Source organism: Nesoenas mayeri (assembly GCF_963082525.1).
Source record: "Nesoenas mayeri genome assembly, chromosome: 30".
In the NCBI taxonomy this organism is placed as follows: Eukaryota; Metazoa; Chordata; class Aves; order Columbiformes; family Columbidae; genus Nesoenas; species Nesoenas mayeri.
This window is the reverse complement of record NC_137564.1, coordinates 284,776-302,138: the sequence shown is the minus strand read 5'-3', so window position 1 is coordinate 302,138 and position 17,363 is coordinate 284,776. Positions and strand designations below refer to the sequence as shown.

The following is a 17,363-nucleotide window of genomic DNA, read 5'->3' as shown; positions in this document are numbered from 1 at the left end:
TAATTCTCTGTACCTAGCACAATTTCCACCAGATCACTATTAGATTGTAACTCTAACCATAGATACCTGGTGGGAGGTGAATGTTTTGTTCCTGTTGTTGTCCCCAAAGCTACTCAGGTGTCCCCTTTTCACCCTGTTTCTTGAAGGGTGTCAGCTTGTGTGGTTTCTGCTAATTGACATGGAAGTTTGTTTTTGTAACTAGGCTGCAGAGGAAGCTCGTCGGAACAGGCTAATGAGAGATATGGCTCAGCTCCGACTGCAGGTAGGAGATGCTGGTTCCAGCCTGAAACCTGACAGTATTGTGGCTGAAAGGTCTGAAAGTGGGGAGGGAAAGGGGAGCTCTCTGCTCCCATCCACACAGGGGCAGTAAATCTACTCTGCAAAGACAGACTCACAGAATATCTCAAGTTGGAAGGGACCCAAAAGGATCAAGTCCAACCAAAGTCCTCCCAGGGCTACCTAAAACTAAACCATGTGCCCAAGAGCATTGTCCAGATGCACCTTGAACTCTGACAGGCTTGTGAGCACTTCCCCGGGGAGGCTGTTCCAGTCACCAACCACCCTCGTAGTGATGAACTTTTTCCTAATGTCCAGTCTGGACTTCACAGAGTCCCAGAATGTGAGGGGTTGGAGGGCCCTGGAAAGCTCATCCAGTGCAACCCCCAGGAGCAGGAACACCCAGCTGAGGTTACACAGGAAGGTGTCCAGGCGGGTTGGAATGTCTGCACAGAAGGAGTCTCCACACCCTCCCTGGGCAGCCTGGGCCAGGCTCTGCCACCCTCACCCCAACAAGTTGCTTCTCATCTGCCAGCGGAACCTCCTGTGTTGCAGTTTGCACCCATTGCCCCTTGTCCTGTCCCTGGTTGTCACCAGCAGAGCCTGGCTCCATCCTCCTGACACTGCCCCTTGCCATCTTGAGCCCCAGCAATGAGTCCCCCCTCAGGCTCCTCTTGTCCAGCTCCAGAGCCCCAGCTCCCTCAGCCTTTCCTCACACGGGAGATGCTCCACTCCCTCCAGCATCTTGGTGGCTGCGCTGGACTCTCTGCAGCAGTTCCCTGTCCTGCTGGAACTGAGGGGCCACAACTGGACACAAGATTCCAGGTGTGGTCTCCCCAGGGCAGAGCAGAGGGGCAGGAGAACCTCTCTGACCTACTGACCACCCCCTTCTAACCCCTCCCAGGTCCCATTGGCTTCCTGGCCACAAGGGCCCAGTGCTGGCTCAGCCCACAGCACCCGCTACTCGCAGCTGGTCTCCCATCCAAGTACTGACCAGGCCCGACCCTGCTTAGCTTCCCAGATCAGACGAGATGGGGTGTTCTCAGGGTGCTATGGCTGTATATATTACATTATGTATATACATATGTTCCCCAATATATCCTGATAGTATCTGAACTAAACCCTTTATTCAAGGGCAGAGCAGAGGGGCAGGAAAACCTCTCTGACCTACTGACCCCCCCCTTCTAGCCCCCCCAGGTCCCATTGACTTCCTGGCCACAAGGGCCCAGTGCTGGCTCATGGTCACCCTGCTGTCCCCAGGACCCCCAGCTCCCTTTCTGCTCTCCAAATCCAAATTCCTCTAGTGCAGCTTCATTCCATTTCCTTGTGTCCTGTCACTGGTCACTAGAGAGAGGACATCAGCACCTCTGCTGACCCCTTGAGGAAGGAGCTCAACTGCTCCTTCTAATTCTCACCCTCAAGGCTTTTCACCATCCTCATCACCCTCCTCTGGACACACCAATAGTTTGAGGTCGTTCCCATACTGAGGTGCCCAAAACTGCACCCAGCGCTCAGGTTGGGCTGCACCCCAGTGTCCAGTGAGACGATCAACCCCGCTGCCCCGTTGGCTCCATCTGGCACTTGGAGCCAAGGTCCAGAGGTCCTGATGCAGCTTTGCAGTGCAAGTCTCACCCTGTTTGATCATTTGTTTCAGCATCAATGTGAAACGAGTGTCTCTGTGCCTGCGTTTTGTTTGCAGCTGGAGGTTTCGCAGCTGGAGGGAAGTCTCCAGCAGCCCAAAGCACAGTCGGCCATGTCACCTTATCTTGTCCCTGACACCCAGGCCCTTTGCCAGCACCTGGCTGTTGTCAAGCAGTTGGCCGCCAGTGGGAGGTTCATCATCATCATCCCTCGAACAGGTACGGGAGCTCCTTTTCATGTCAAATAACCAAGCCTGCTTGTGCTTTACTCTCTCATAAGGAAGCAAGCGGCTTTCTCTCTTGCTGCTGTTGTCCTTTTTATAAAGGATCGGTATTTTGGGGCTTGTTTTATGTGTGGCCCGTGCTGGGAATCCCGCATAGCGGAGCAAAGAACCGCAAAGACATGCTGTTCACCTTCTGTGCCTCCTTTGCCGCTGCTGCTGTGTGCCAGGCAGTGATCCTTGACACATCTGGGTTGGTTTGCAGAATTATAGCTCTAAGTCAGATGCTTTTGCTTTTTCTGTTAGTGATCGATGGCTTAGACTTCCTGAAAAAGGAGAACGCAGGTGCTCGGGACAGCATCCGCTATCTGGAAGCAGAATTTAAAAAGGGAAACAGGTGAGAGTTGGGGGAGTGATGCGATTTGCCCTTGGTTTTGGATGGGGGTGTGTTTTGGGGTAGAAGGTGTCGATAGTGGGAGCAGGATGTGCATCCTCTGCACCCAAGCGTGGCCAAGGGAAGCGAGGCCTCAGGACCACGCTCAGCAAGAGGGAAGGTGATGAAGCAACAGATTTGGCAGCTGGTTTTCCACATGCGCTCCTACTTGCTGCATGGCCGTGAAGTGTCGCTGCTTCTGAGGAACAAAGGGAGTTGCGTCTCTTTATCCAAGTGTAAAACTGAGCGGTACCTTTTCCTGGTGCACAGGGAGTGCTGGAAGAGCTTTACTGCCTGTGTTAGCAGCAGAAGGACAAACAGTTGTGCTTCTGTGAAGACAAACTGTGTCTTCAAGGCCTGTGTGAGGGCTGGGGGCCTTTGAGACACCTGTGAGCTGCACATGTTGGTGGGACAGGGGAGATTATCAAATGAATTTCATGGGGGATGTAGATGTTTTGGTTGATAATGATGTTTGGTTTTGGTGTCCTGCAGCCCTTGCTGTGGGGTGTAAACTTCGATGTGTGACGGTATCCGTGTGAGCTCAGTGACTCCCATCTTTCCTCAGGTACATTCGTTGCCAGAAAGACGTGGGGAAGAGCTTTGAGAGGCACAAATTGAAGAGACAAGATTTAGATGCCTGGTAAGATGACGGAATCTGGAGATGTCTGAGCCTGATTGCCAGCAGGCAGGTGGCTTTGGGGAGGTGGGAGCACTGGGACCCATCACACAGCTTGATATGATGCCCTATGTGAGTAATGATCAAATTCCGTAGGGTTTTAGGGCGTCCATCTGTGCATCTTGCGTAGCACCAAACACTTGGTGCTAAGAAGGGTCTCAGAAAAGCCCTCAACAGGCAGTGGAGAAACAGTCCTGCTTCACAGTGTCCTCCTGAGCATATAGAGAATAATAGAATAGAATCAGAGCAGCATTGTTTTGGAAGAGACTCTCAAGATCATCGAGTCCAACTGTTAACCCAGCACTGCCAAGTCTACCCCTAAACCACATCTGTCCGTCTCATGTCCCTCCGTCCAACCCTCCAGGGTGGTGACTCCAGCACTGCCCTGGGCAGCCTGTTCAATGCCCCACAGCCCTTTGGGGAAGGAATTGTTCTTAAATCCACCCTCAACCTCCCCTGGTGCAACTTGAGGCCGTTTCCTCTGCTCCTGGCGCTTGTTCCTGGGGAGCAGAGCCCGACCCCCCTGGCTCCAAGCTCCTTTCAGGCAGTTCAGAGATCAGAAGGTCTCTCCTCAGCTCCTGTTCTCCAGCTGAACCCCCAGGTCCCTCAGTCTCCATCACACTCGTGCTCCACAAACAAACCATTTCCCCTTGTGTTTCTCTTTCCTTGCATCTATGTGGCAGGAATCTCTATAAAATCCTGGACAGCTGCAAACAACTGACGGTGTCGCAGGGAAGCGGAGAGGATGACACCGCAGGAATGGTCACCATCATCACGGGCTTTCAGCTGGAGGACCGGAGCGCGTTCTCAGCACCCATGCAGGTCAGTGGCTCTGCCTCCTATTTCCTCAAAGACCCCTCGATTTGTCGCGCTTTTTGGTGTAAAGTGGGAAGATAATTAGCGTCTCTGTGCAGACTTTGGCGTGAAGGGCCTTTTAGCCATGAGAATCTCCAGGTTGTGCAGATAAGAAATAAGCAGGTTTGTGTCTGCTTGCTTGCAGTCTGCCATCCAGGCGGCCGCCAACGCCAGCGTGGAAATAAAGAACGTTCTGGAGTTCTACAAGCAGTGGAAGGAGATGGGCTGACGTTCGGAAAGGCGTCGGGTTGGTGTACCTTTCTCTCCCCCTCTCGGAACGTGCAGCGTCTGAACAAAGGCAACGAAACTCCGGGCGACACTTTGCGAAGAAGCAGCGGCAAAAATATAAGAAAAATATCTACAAAAATTAAAAAAAAAAAAAATAGAAAAAAAATAGAAAAAAACCCCAGAAAATAAGGAAAAAAATAAACCAAAAGGCAATTGGGGCATGCACACAGACACCTCCACCTGTACCCAACCAGATGGCTGTACATCTCCGACGGCGCCGGCTGCTCTGAGCAGGAAGAGGCACCGCGGCGTAGCCGGGCAGAACTCAGACACGGGCCAGCGCCGGGGGGGCCGCTCGCCCCGTCCTCCCAGCAGCCGAGAGGGGCAGCGGCTTCGGAACTGAACCAGCAACGGAGCCCTCCCAGCTTGGAAAAGAAGATCCAGAGTGTTTAGCTCTTGTTTGGCAATCTGGTGACAGAAAAGCAGATTTAGGGTTTTTTTTTTTAATCCCCTCCTCCTTTGAATTAATTATTTTTCAAGGGCTTTTTCCTTTTAATTCTTAGTGTAGTGGAGTTCCTTTGGGGTTCTGGATACTCTTCCGATGGCGGAGAAAATAGGAAACACGCTATTTAAAAGGGGGGGGGAAAAGCTCTTAATATAATTTCCTTTTTCTTTGAACAAGCATATTTATTTCCTTCCCTGTTCCGCGTGGAGCGGGCTCAGTGCATGGGGATGTTCCTCTGCAAGGAGAGAGCGGCCCAAGCGCATCCTCACTCTTCTTACAAGCCGCACGCTTCACCAACAACACGAGGTCGGCCGGGCTGCGCGAGAGGCGACACGGACCCTGTTCCCCCTTCCCGCTCCGCTTCCAGCGTTAGACCTTGAGGAGAAGGAGCGGGATGCGGCGGAGCTGCTGGCGGAGAAGACGGATGAGGCTCAAGCGCTTGGTGTAAGCGCTGCGACCCTGCGATGGAGCGGACGTCTCCCAATGCCTCTTCTTTTTGTTTTCTCTTTTCTATTTTCCCCCCTTAAATCTTTCCGTGAGTTGTGGAGGAGGACGGAGGATCTCAAAGCCATTGTCTCACCTGCTGGCCGTTCCACCTGCTGCTCCGCTGTGCTAGAGAGAACGCGAGTGTTCGCGTCCCGCTCCTCACCGCCATCCAGGGCAGGCAAAGCAGCGCAGGACTGAGCTTGCAAACCATTCAGCGCTTTCAGCATCCCAAAAAGAAGGTGGCGATGCTACCTGGATGGACACTGGAATTGCTCATTCCCCTTGGGACCTGGAAGGGACCTTTCCAACCTCCATCCCAACAGCGTCTCGACCAATGTCCCGATTTCTCAGACGAGAAGCAGCGGGTGGATTCCAGGACAGTGGGAGACGGGCTGGGCATCCTCTGTGCTTCACCAGCGTCGACATACTCAAGAATAGGTGTCTCCATCCACACGAACCAACAGCAGCTATGCAATAAAAACCACTAGTCTTCTACATTTGCTGTGTTTCGCGTGGGCCGGCCAGAAGCTGCTACAAAAGGAGTGTAATATGGAAAGGCAAGTAACACACTGCGCAGACTTCCTAGCGCGATGCGTTGTACCGGAGCGGCAGGATGGTCCTTATTTTCAGGTAAAAAGTAAGAAAAACCCAGCGCAAGTCCCAGAGGGTTCATTTCTATTCCGATTTCAGTTCCAGCGCAGCAGAGAGAGGTGCAGAGCTTTCCATTCTGGGTGAGATGCGGGTGAAGGGAGCCAGACCAGCAGGGTCTCCCCACCGCTCTTTCCTTTTGCAGCTCCTCCTGAAACTCGTCGTGCTTTTCTAGGCCAAGCCAAGCAAACAACAGCAGAACGGCAGCTCAACTGACTCATCTTGAGGGTTCTGAGAGACCTGGGAGGCTTGTCACTCCTTCCTCCGGCGCTACCGGTGTTGTGATTGGAAGCTGTTTGTTTGTTTAGCTCGTTATTTTTGTTTGATGGGGTAGGAAGAGGAAAGAGAATCGTCTTGTTGGACTTGTCCTTCGGTGTATGAGCCAGAGCAGCGTGGTGAAACAGAAACCAGAGTCTTGTCCTCTTGGGGAATGCGCTGCCGCTCACGTGCGCTGGAATACATTCCTGATCCAGCAAAGCCGGGCTTAGGGGGATGTTGCTGATGTACTCTGCTTTATTTTGCCTGCTGCTTAAGAAAACCATTCACCTGCTTGCCGCAAAGCACGTCGGAGGGGCTGCAGAGCGCCGCTGGAGCTGAGCCTTGTGTGTCCCAAGAGGATCATCCGTCCGGCTGGTAAAGACAAGAGCGTCGCTCTGAAATCAAGACAGCAAGGAGCTGGGGATGCTCCTCAGCGTTGCGCTGGGCCGGGTGTTCTTGGCCACAACTGGGTCTTGAGGGGAGAAAAATGAAGCAGCAAGCGAAGGGGAATGTTTGTCCTGCTCGTTATTGTCTCCGTCCAACAGTCGCACAGGGAGCGGAGGTGGGGTCGGTGCGGTCAGGTTGATACAGTCCGCACCCCTCATAACCACCCCCTAGTAAGTGCCCTGCTCCTGGGGGGCTGTTTTAACATCACCCCAAAGCTTTGCGTACCTGGAGAGGAGGGAAAACCCTCAGCCCTTCAACGGGGCATTACAATCGCTGCCCAGCAGCAGCGTGCGTGGGGATCGTAACCTTTGAAACGGCACCTGCAACGTCCCTGTGCCACCTCCTTCCTCTGCACGACATGCAGATGAAGGACCTGTGCAGTTTTGGGGTGGTTTTTGGATGCACATCCCCCCCTAGATACACAAATATGAGAAAGCAGGAGATTCTGGAGCAGCGAACCCACAAAGCGACTTTGTCCCACCTGGGTTTTATTGCGTGGCCTCCAAATCCCAGCACAGTTGCCAAAAGCCGGAGGCCGGTTTCTCCACCAGTGCTGAGCGCTTCTCCAGGGCTGAAGGAAACACGAGGTTGGTGCGAATGCTCCGCGGGGCCCGGTTTGCCGCTCTGCTTCCCCGGGGTGCCGCGGCGGCGCTGCCGGGAGCTGCAGCCGGCACCGCCAGCAGCGCCGTATCGCGCCGGTTCCATCCCCGCTGTCCCTGCAAGCGAAGAACAACCCTGTGGGCTCAACGCCTTGGTTTTTAATGTGTTTTTGCGTGTTTCTTAGGTTGGATTTGTCGTTTCTTTTTGTTACCATCACGTTTCGCTCTCGGAAGGTGCCGGGTGACCCGGTGCGAGGTTCTGGGGGTTGGGGCTCGCTGGGTGTTGCACGGGGGCCGTCGTGGTGCCACGGGGTGGACGCGCTCAGCGGCGCTTGAGTTTTGGCTCGGGTTCCATGAACCATCTGCTCTCGACGCCTCGTGTTCTCGCTTGCATCCCGGCTTTATTTGGATCCTTTTCCCCCCTTCTCGCCGTCTCACGGGGCGGGGAAGCGCAGGATGAAGACGGGAGGGTTGGCGCAGGGTCCCGTGTCGCTGGTCCAGCCGCCGTCTGCTTTAGGGCCAGGCTGCGGTTTGCTGGGAGCCGAGGGACCAATGGGCTCTCGCTCCGTCCTAATTTTGTAGCACAAAACAAGCCAAAAGCCCAGCGTGTGTGTTAGTGCTTGGGTGGCTCTTGCCCAGGGTGACTTGGAGCCCGCGGTCTCATCCGCCTGGGATCGAATACATCGACTGGCTTAATAAAACACAAGGTCTTTGTAGCGCTGGTGTTGTGGTGGTTCCCGGTCCTGCCCGCGTTTCTCCTGTGGTTTGAATAGGGGAATCCACCCTCAAACCTGCGCTTTGCTGCCCGACTTTCTGCTTTCTCAGCAACGTTGTCATTCCCAGCGCCGTTGGGTGTTGTTTGAGTCGGGAGGGAAAGCGTCATCTTGGGTTTCTGTGGGTTTAGTAGGATGATATATAGGTGGGTCCCTTATCCCTGCCACAGGAATATTGTGTCTGTTCTGTGCCCTTTCCTGGCTCGGGGTCACTTTGTCCTCTTGCCCACAGCAGCATCCCCGACATGAGAATGTTGTGATGAGCACAGATCCCTGGGGCACTTTCCTGGGCAGCTCCTCATCTTGGCTTTGGAACGGGTTGGAAAGTGTGTGTTTGTACAAACGTGTCAGTGAGAATCATGGAATCGTTTCAGTTGGAAAAGCCCCTCAGGATCACGGAGTCCAACCACAACCCAGCTCTGGCACTAAACCGCGTCAGAACCTCATGTCCGTCTGTCCAGCCCTCCAGGGATGGTGACTCCAGCACTGCCCTGGGCAGCCTGTTCCAATGCCCCACAGCCCTTTGGGGAGAAATCACCCCAAATTTCCAACTTCAACCTCTCCTTGAGGCCGTTTCCTCTGCTCCTGGCGCTTGTTCCTGGGGAGCAGAGCCCGACCCCCCTGGCTCCAAGCTCCTTTCAGGCAGTTCAGAGATCAGAAGGTCTCCCCTCAGCTCCTGTTCTCCAGCTGAACCCCCCAGGTCCCTCAGTCTCCATCACTTGTGCTCCAGCCCCTTCAGTTTTCTCGCTGCAGCCCCCAAAGGGTTAACACGCATCCCTGGTGCTGGACAGAGGGTTCCAGATCCCCAGGGGCAACATCTTCACCCACCTCCTGGTTGCTCTGCATCGCTGGGCTCCGGCTCTGGTGGGTGTCAGCCCTGCACAGCCCGGGGCTGCAGGAGGGACCCAGGGGCTTTGGGACCATCCTCATCCTCCCCTGGTCACCGCAGCCACCACCCTGCCTCGCGTCCCTCGCTGCCCGCGCAGCCCGCAGCCACCTCCACCCCGCGCTGCGAAGCAGAACGAGACGGAGCTACAGGAGAGCGAAAGCGATTCAACCCCCGATTCGGTGCGCTGTTCCAGAGGAACGACTGCGGTTCTGGCCGTGTCCAGGTGAACCCGCACACCGCGTCACACAAGCAGCCCCTCTGGTGAGCTGTGCACGGTGCTGCACGGCCCCAGCCACCCTGCTGTGATACAGCTGCTTTACCGCCTTTCTTTGGATATAAAAGGAGCTGAGCCCAGATACTCCCCAAGCACCCCAAGGAACAGCCGGTGCTTTCCCCATGGAACCCATCAGACACGTAAGCCATGTTTTCTTTGCTAATCTCAGATCTGGGTCCATCTGTGGGTGCAAAGCGAGTGCTCACCCCCTGGACACAAATGCGACCCCATAAAATCCCCTGCCCCAAAGCCCCCCAACCCCAGCAGCGGTTTGCACCGCGCTGGCATCTTGGCCATGCAGAGCTGAGCCCCAGGTCCCTCAGGCTCCATCACCCTTGTGCTCCAGCCCCTCACCAGCTCCGGTCCCCCCCCAATCCCACAGCGGCGACAGGGGCTGGCTCCACCATTTCTGCATTTATTTCTTTCCATCATTAACAGAAAGGGGGGTAACGGGAGCGATGCTGGGGGGGTGTTGGTGCTCTGGGCTCAGCCCCAGCACCTGCAGGGCCACAGCGTGGCGGGGGGGACGCAGGGGGGTCAGACGGGGCCGTAGAAGCGCTGATACGCCTCCTGGAAGCCAATGTGGTCGGCCAGCTCGTCGCAGTCGGGGTTGAGCTCGCAGACCTCGCGCTTGGCCTCCAGTGGGTCCCGCACGGCGCCGGCCACGCTGCTGGGGACACGGGGGGACGTCAGGGGGTCCCCAGCCCTGGAGGTGGGCTGGAGGCTCCTGGTGAAGGGCTCAGGTTGAGACCCCCTCCTGAAAACGGGGTTTGATCACATGCACTGCATGGGGTACGTGTGTCACCCCCAGTGTCACCGGGGAGGGGTCCTGGTCCCTAGTGCATGGGGCTGAGCGCTACCTGCCATAGACGTAATTCCGCTTGGGTCTCCGCACCACGGCGGCGCTGGCGCGTCTGGAGATGAAGGCTGAGGGGGCAGAGCAGGGGGTTAGGGGGGCAGAGCAGGGGGTTTTGGGGGCAGAGCAGGGGGTTTTGGGGGCAGAATAGGGGTCAGGGAGGGCTGGACCCCCATCCCGGGGCCCGATCCCCCCGCACACACTCACCTTCCGAGCTGGGCGAGTCGGCGGCGCTGACGGAGCCGTCGGGAGCTGTGGGGGCGACCCGGAGCAGTGGGGGCAGCTGGTGGGCTCGGGGGGGACCCCACACAGTCTGTACCCTCATCCCGCTCCTCCTTTGGGGGGCTCATCCCACCCAGACCCCCCCCTCAAGCTTGCAAAATGAGCTGTGATCCCCATCCCCACCTCCAGCCCCCCCGGCTCAGCACATACCCCTCCAAGCCCCTTTGTCCCCCCAGGGCACGGTCCCCATGTCACCCCCATCCCGTACCTCTGCGGCAGAGCCCGATGGTGAGCAGGGCCAGGAGGGTCAGCAGGACCAGGGGCTTCATGTTGCCACCACCAGCGCCGTGTTCAGCACAGCCCCCGGGTCCCCCAGCGCCTTTATAGGGCTCCCCGGCCACCGGTGAGGAGGGGCCGGTGGCCACGCCAGGGCTATTTCCAGCACATCCGCCGGGGCCGGGAGCCACCGGCACAGGCAGCAATTGTGGTTTGGGGTGAACTCGGTTCCCCCGCAACCGCCCAGAGTCCGTGGGGAGGGAAATGCAGCCCCGGGCCAGCGGAGGTTTATCCAGTGGGTCCAGTTTATGAGTAGGGTGGGATTTGGGGCACGGGTGGGACTGCTGGCTGTGCTCCCCATGTGCTGTCTGGTCTGTCCCAGTGCGCACTGGTGGCTCCCAGCAGGGTGGCTGCCACACTGGGACACTTTCCTGCCAAAAACCATGGGGGGTTTTATTTTCCACATACGGCCAATGGGGACTTGTGGGTGACACTGGAAGCTGTGCTGCCATCAGAGACCTGGACAGGCTGGAGAGCTGGGTGGGGAGAAATGTGATGAAATAGAACAAGGGCAAGTGTAGAGTCTTGAATGTGGGCAGAACAAGCCCAGGTTCCCGTGTAAGTTGGGAATGAGCTGCTGGAGCAGTGAAAAGGGAGCTGGGGGTCCTGGGGACAGCAGGGGGACCATGAGCCAGCACTGGGCCCTTGTGGCCAGGAAGCCAATGGGACCTGGGGTGGGTTAGAAGGGGGTGGTCAGTAGGTCAGAGAGGTTCTCCTGCCCCTCTGCTCTGCCCTTGAATAAAGGGTTTAGTTCAGATACTATCAGGATATACTTGGGGAACATATGTATATACATAATGTAATATATACAGCCATAGCACCCTGAGAAAGCCCCATCTCGACTGATCTAGGAAGCTAAGCAGGGTCGGGCCCGGTCAGTACTTGGATGGGAGATCAGCTGGGAATAGCGGGTGCTGTGGGCTGAGCCAGCACTGGGCCCTTGTGGCCAGGAAGCCAATGGGACCTGGCGGGGGTTAGAAGGGGGTGGTCAGTAGGTCAGAGAGGTTCTCCTGCCCCTCTACTCTGCCCTTGAAAAAAGGGTTTAGTTCAGATACTATCAGGATATATTTGGGGGGAACATATATATATATACACACACATACATGTAATATATGCAGCCATAGCACCCTGAGAACGCCCCATCTCATCCGATCTGGGAAGCTAAGCAGGGTCGGGCCTGGTCAATACTTGGATGGGAGACCAGCTGGGACGGGGACTCTCTTGTTCCTCCATCCTCACCCCCCCATTGGCCCCCATTGCACCCCAGGATCTGAGCAGCGGGAGCTCCCGGGGCCGTGTTCCTCTTTGGGATCCTGACCGCGCACCAGACATTTAGATCCTCTAAGCCCAGCCCTGTCTTGGAAAGCGGAACCGGAGGCTTTGGGGCCGAGATGCTGAAGCCAGCGCCTTTGTCAAACCAACCCCAAAGTACAGGGTGCGGGGCCAAGTGCCGGCAGCAGGAGCCAGGACCGGGGAACAACAGCTCCAATTTATTTAGATTATAATGCAGCGAGGGGACGTCTTGTTTATGACGCAGCAGAACTATGTCTAAGGCATCAACGGCAGGTTGTGGCTGTAATGGGAAACAGAGGCTCGAGCGTGGTGCAAATCGCATCGGGCACGGCCGCTTGGGGACGGCACGAAGGGGACAGGAGGTGACCGGAGAACCGCAGAATTCTGGGCGGTTTGAACACACGGCAGCGATAAATCCCCTCACTGGGGCTCTGTGAACGTCCTGATGAGCTCTCGTTGCTCTTTGCTAATCGCCTGGAAGGAAAAACAACGGCTGCTCAATTCAGAGAAGTGTGCACCGATCCAGCACCATCTTCCCGTGCCCCATAAGTGATTATCTCATCAAGGCTGAACTTGTCTGCAGCCTTAATTGCGCGTCCTCTCTGCTCTTGGTTACAAGGGATGCAGAATTTATTGTAAACCAGCTGACACTGGAATAACAAAAACCTGTAGGATGCGCTAAACAAGCTGGTGGGGCCTTGGTATGAGCCTGAATTTAAACCGGACCAAGCGTTGGCCTTTTCGTGTTGAGAAAAGGAGTAGAAACCTACTGGATTGATGCAGTAGAACTATATAAATCAGACACCAATCTGCTTTTCTCTGTAGGACAAAAAAGCTGATATAAAATAGCACAGAGACACAAGCGACTCGTCTCACCCCAAGAAACATCCCACCCAGCGCAGAGGGCAAAACACCCCAAGCTATAATGAGCAGTATTGCCGCCTGCTGAGGCTTTTGATAAGTATAATATATATGAAATAAAGCGCAGCTGTTTGCTCACCAAGCCACAGAACAGTGTTCTGTTCAGGACGATGCTGCAAAGACAATGGGGTTTGATTTCTTTGCTTATTTCATAGAACCCCAGAGTGTCAGGGGTTGGAAGGGACCCCAAAAGCTCATCCAATGCAACCCCCCCGGAGCAGGAACACCCAGCTGAGGTTACACAGGAAGGTGTCCAGGCCGGTTGGAATGTCTGCAGAGAAGGAGACTCCACACCCTCCCTGGGCAGCCTGGGCCAGGCTCTGCCACCCTCACCCCAACAAGTTGCTTCTCAGCTGCCAGCGGAACCTCCTGTGTTGCAGTTTGCACCCATTGCCCCTTGTCCTGTCCCTGGTTGTCACCAGCAGAGCCTGGCTCCATCCTCCTGACACTGCCCCTTTCCATCTTGAGCCCCAGCAATGAGTCCCCCCTCAGGCTCCTCTTGTCCAGCTCCAGAGCCCCAGCTCCCTCAGCCTTTCCTCACACGGGAGATGCTCCACTCCCTCCAGCATCTTGGTGGCTGCGCTGGACTCTCTGCAGCAGTTCCCTGTCCTGCTGGAGCTGAGGGGCCACAACTGGACACAAGATTCCAGGTGTGGTCTCCCCAGGGCAGAGCAGAGGGGCAAGAGACCCTCTCACTCATGTTTACCTGCCAGGTGTCCTTGCGCGCCTGGATCAGCCGCTGCAGCTCCGCGATTCTCTCCCTCCCCGCCAGCACGGATTCCGCCACTTTGCCGTTCTCCTCCTCCTTCTGCCTCAGGACCTTGCGCAGGTACGAGCGGTGTTTCAGCAGGTACGGCACCACGGCGCTGCGAACGTCGTCCTCGGGGATCCCGCTGGGCCGCCTGCGAACACCCGGGATGTGAAACAACTGGAGAACGAGTCTCACCCAGCAATGAGTCTCATGGTAACTGGAAGCTGAGCTGTAACGTGTGAGCTCAGCACTCTGGCAATTTGGGTGCCCCATTGCACTGCCCCCCGATCCCGGACGTGAAGGGATGGGATTAATCCTGCCCAAACCCTCAGTAGAGACAGGATGGAATCAACCCCAGTCGGTCTTTAGGCCGAACAAAAGGCAGCGTGTACAACCGAATCACGGGACTGACCGCCCTTGAGGGACGATGTTACACACACACACATGTGTGCGCTCGCACCACGTACCACGCAGGCTCGTCCCGGTTCTCTGTCTCCTCCACGATCTTATCCAGCGAATTCAGGAGCTGCTCCAGGTTCCCTTCCTCCTTTACCTCCTGAATCTCCTCCTGGGAAGGAAGGAAAGGGGAGAGGAAGGGGAAGGGGAAGGGGGGAGGAAGGGGAAGGGGGGAGGAAGGGGAAGGGGGGAGGAAGGGGAAGGGAGGAGGAAGGGGAAGGGGGGAGGAAGGGGAAGGGGGGAGGAAGGGGAAGGGGGGAGGAAGGGGAAGGGGGGAGGAAGGGAAGGGAAGAGGAAGGGGAAGGGGGGAGGAAGGGGAAGGGGGGAGGAAGGGGAAGGGGGGAGGAAGGGGAAGGGGGGAGGAAGGGGAAGGGGGGAGGAAGGGGAAGGGAGGCGGAAGGGGAAGGGAGGCGGAAGGGGAAGGGAGGCGGAAGGGGAAGGGAGGCGGAAGGGGAAGGGGAGAGGAAGGGGAAGGGAAGGGGAAGGGGAAGCAGGGGGGAAAGGGGAAGGGGGGGAAGGAGAAGGGGACCAGAAGGGGGGGGGAGGGAAAGGGGAAGAGGAAGGGGAAAAGGAAGGGGAAGAGGAAGGGGAAGGGGGGAAGGGGAAGGGGAAGGGAAAGGAAAAGACACCACAAGGGTTCAGCAAACTGAGCTGACACAGGCATGGTTCTGTTTTTCCCAGGGTGATCCAGGGAACCAACCCCTCACATTCTGTGGGTCCTTCCAAATCAGGACATTCTATGATTCTCTGCCTTGATGATCTTAAGGGTCTTTTCTGTGATTCTACAGCTCGCTCTTGGAAAGACAAAGATGTCTGGAAGAATCTCTGGGGGCTCACCTTGATGTACGTCTGCAGCTGGGATACGAACTGGTCGTAAATGCTCCTCGTCATCAGGGGCTGCAGCTTGTAGAAGCAGTGGTAGCAGTCAGCAAACCTCTGGTAACTGGGTGGGGAAAAATGTAATGAAATATAACAAGGGCAAGTGTAGAGTCTTGAATGTGAGCAGAACAAGCCCAGGTTCCAGTGTAAGTTGGGAATGAGCTGCTGGAGCAGTGAAAAGGGAGCTGGGGGTCCTGGGGACAGCAGGGGGACCATGAGCCAGCACTGGGTCCTTGTGGCCAGGAAGCCAATGGGACCTGGGGGGGGTTAGAAGGGGGTGGTCAGTAGGTCAGAGAGGTTCTCCTGCCCCTCTGCTCTGCCCTTGAATAAAGGGTTTAGTTCAGACACTATAAGGATACACCTGAGAAACATATATTTTATATATATGTGTGTATATATATATATATGTATATATGCAGCCATAGCACCCTGAGAATGCCCCATCTCGTCTGATCTGGGAAGCTAAGCAGGGTCGGGCCTGGTCAGTGCTTGGATGGGAGACCGTACAGATACACAGCCATAGCACCCTGAGAACACCTGATCTGGGAAGCTAAGCAGGGTCAGGCCTGGTCAGTGCTTGGATGGGAGACCAGCTGGGTCCAGAGAGGTTCTCCTGCCCCTCTGCTCTGCCCTGGGGAGACCACACCTGGAATCTTGTGTCCAGCTGTGGCCCCTCAGCTCCAGCAGGACAGGGAACCCCTCACATCCTGTGAACCGGAGGGGTTGGCGCCTCCTCACGGCCGTGCCCCGGCTCTCCCCGCCGGGACTCCACCCCAGCTCACCTCCCGGCTGCCACGAGTTTCTGCAGGAACGTGTCCACCACGGTGGTGAAGATCTGGGCACGGCCCGATGTCCCCGGCGCGGGGGAACCGGAGGAGCCGCCCTGTCCTCCCTCAGCGCCGCTCCGCGCCTCCGCCATGGCCCAACATCCGCGCCGCCGCCTCCCATTGGCTGCCGCCTCCGCGGGGCTACGCTGCCATTGGTGGTTGCGCGGCGGGCCCGCCCCTTGCTGGCTGCGCATGCGGAGCAGGGCGGGGCGAGGACACCTTTAGGGACGCCGCGGGGGCGTGGCTTGGGCAGCGGGGGGGCGTGGCTCCTGTGCCCCAGAGCTCAACACAGGGACAGGGGGGCAGAACTGCTTAATCTCTTTATAAAAATATAATGAAACTAAAATATAATTAAGGAAAAGCTAAATTGGGGCTGAAATGCCGTGTCCCAGCAGGGCCAGCGAACCAGACCCTTGAGCAGATTGATAAACAGAAGCCACCCCACTCTTACAACCCCCAGGGAACCCCCACCAGTCCGCTCAAACGTTCTCGATCATTTAATGAAACCAAACGATCAAGCCCGAAGAATCGAAACGGGGAAGAATAACCCAAGTTCGGCACAGAAAGAGAGCAAAAAACAACAGGTCTCATGCATTTTCCCCTCGTCAAGGTCCCACTCATAAGAGCTAAACCAGAACTACCACGGTTTGTAACGGAGGGTCCGCGCTCACAATGCATCTGCGGCTCCAGGTTCGTTCGCCTGTTGTTTTGGGGCTGTTTCAGCTCGGTGCACAGTCAGTCTCATTGTTTTACAGGCGGTCCCCGCTGCTCAGGTCAATCCTTGTGCTGCTCAGAATCATGAGGAGCAAGAAAGCTTCGTTATGTGCTGTGGAACCACCAGATGAACGCACTGCCCAACACTAACGTGCTTTTAAACTCCATTGGCAAACTGCAGGTCGCTGAAGTTTATTAGTTGTCGAGAATTTTGCTGGGCAAGAGGAATATTCAGTTTAAATCCACGCTGTCTGCACACCAAGCATTGCCCTGCTGGTAACGAGCGGACACCAATTAGTACTGTTTCATTTAATACAGGTATTGCTACCATACGCTCGGATCCTTCCTTGCGATGCTGCTGCTCCGGTTTATAGAGCAGAATCCACTACTAGAGCTGATCGGTGTCGTTTTTTGAACGAGAAAACCGCGACAGCAGAGCCGCTGGCGCTACGTGCAGCTTTAACAGCTCCGACAGCGGCGCCGGCACACGTCGCCTCGTTTAGCGCCGCGGGAAACGAAGGTGGGATTAAAAGGTCTCTGCTGACTCATTTGTGCTGTATCTTCTAAGCGAGCTCTGCCCTCCAACACAAAAGTCTTTGTCTTCAGCGGCATCTGTGGTTGTTCCGCCTCCAGTAGAAACTGCGGCACAGCCAGTCCCTGCCAGGACTGAAACGCAGATGTGGGGACCAAGCAAGTCCCAGGCTTAGCAAGTCCCAGGCTTAGCAAGTCCCAGGCTTAGCAAGTCCCAGGCTTAGCAAGTCCCAGGCTTAGCAAGTCCCAGGCTTAGTAAGTCCCAGGCTTAAGTAAGTCCCAGGCTTAAGTAAGTCCCAGGCCTTGTAAGTCCCAGGCCTTGTAAGTCCCAGGCCTTGTAAGTCCCAGGCCTAGCAAGTCCCAGGCCTA

The 17,363-nt window shown here is 56.2% G+C and overlaps 3 protein-coding genes across 4 annotated transcripts in view; 1 reads left to right on the top strand and 2 right to left on the bottom strand.

The window, feature by feature from the left end:
* Nucleotides 1–7,901, top strand: part of SMG5 (SMG5 nonsense mediated mRNA decay factor) — a 29,454-nt gene extending 21,553 nt beyond the window's left edge. For both annotated transcript variants that reach the window (XM_080361024.1, XM_080361023.1), the window contains 6 exons: nucleotides 203–262; nucleotides 1,976–2,135; nucleotides 2,444–2,534; nucleotides 3,136–3,210; nucleotides 3,930–4,068; nucleotides 4,247–7,901. In XM_080361024.1, the coding sequence (XP_080217150.1) occupies nucleotides 203–262; nucleotides 1,976–2,135; nucleotides 2,444–2,534; nucleotides 3,136–3,210; nucleotides 3,930–4,068; nucleotides 4,247–4,330 (609 nt within the window). In that variant the 3' untranslated portion in view covers nucleotides 4,331–7,901. The remainder of the gene's footprint in view (nucleotides 1–202; nucleotides 263–1,975; nucleotides 2,136–2,443; nucleotides 2,535–3,135; nucleotides 3,211–3,929; nucleotides 4,069–4,246) is intronic.
* A 1,844-nt stretch (nucleotides 7,902–9,745) lies between these two features.
* On the bottom strand, nucleotides 9,746–10,615 carry BGLAP (bone gamma-carboxyglutamate protein; the record flags this gene model as incomplete). Its single annotated transcript, XM_080361232.1, has 4 exons — nucleotides 9,746–9,878; nucleotides 10,069–10,135; nucleotides 10,272–10,316; nucleotides 10,555–10,615. 4 exons carry the CDS (start codon nucleotides 10,613–10,615, stop codon nucleotides 9,746–9,748), a joined length of 306 nt encoding a protein of 101 aa, XP_080217358.1.
* A 1,337-nt stretch (nucleotides 10,616–11,952) lies between these two features.
* On the bottom strand, nucleotides 11,953–15,843 carry PMF1 (polyamine modulated factor 1). Its single transcript, XM_080361200.1, has 5 exons — nucleotides 15,705–15,843; nucleotides 14,881–14,986; nucleotides 14,055–14,155; nucleotides 13,543–13,738; nucleotides 11,953–12,389 (listed from the first exon to the last, which is right to left on the bottom strand). Exons 1-5 carry the CDS (start codon nucleotides 15,839–15,841, stop codon nucleotides 12,336–12,338), a joined length of 594 nt encoding a protein of 197 aa, XP_080217326.1. The 5' UTR covers nucleotides 15,842–15,843; the 3' UTR covers nucleotides 11,953–12,335.
* Nucleotides 15,844–17,363: the final 1,520 nt, after the last annotated feature.

Coding starts and splice junctions, on each gene's coding strand:
- PMF1 (XM_080361200.1), bottom strand. CDS start 15,841: ATGGCGGAGGCGCGGAGCGGCGCTGAGGGAGGACAGGGCGGCTCCTCC. Junction 14,156..14,880: donor AGCTGCAGACGTACATCAAG/GTGAGCCCCCAG, acceptor CTTCCTTCCCAG/GAGGAGATTCAGGAGGTAAA. Junction 13,739..14,054: donor AACCGGGACGAGCCTGCGTG/GTACGTGGTGCG, acceptor GGGTGTTCGCAG/GCGGCCCAGCGGGATCCCCG.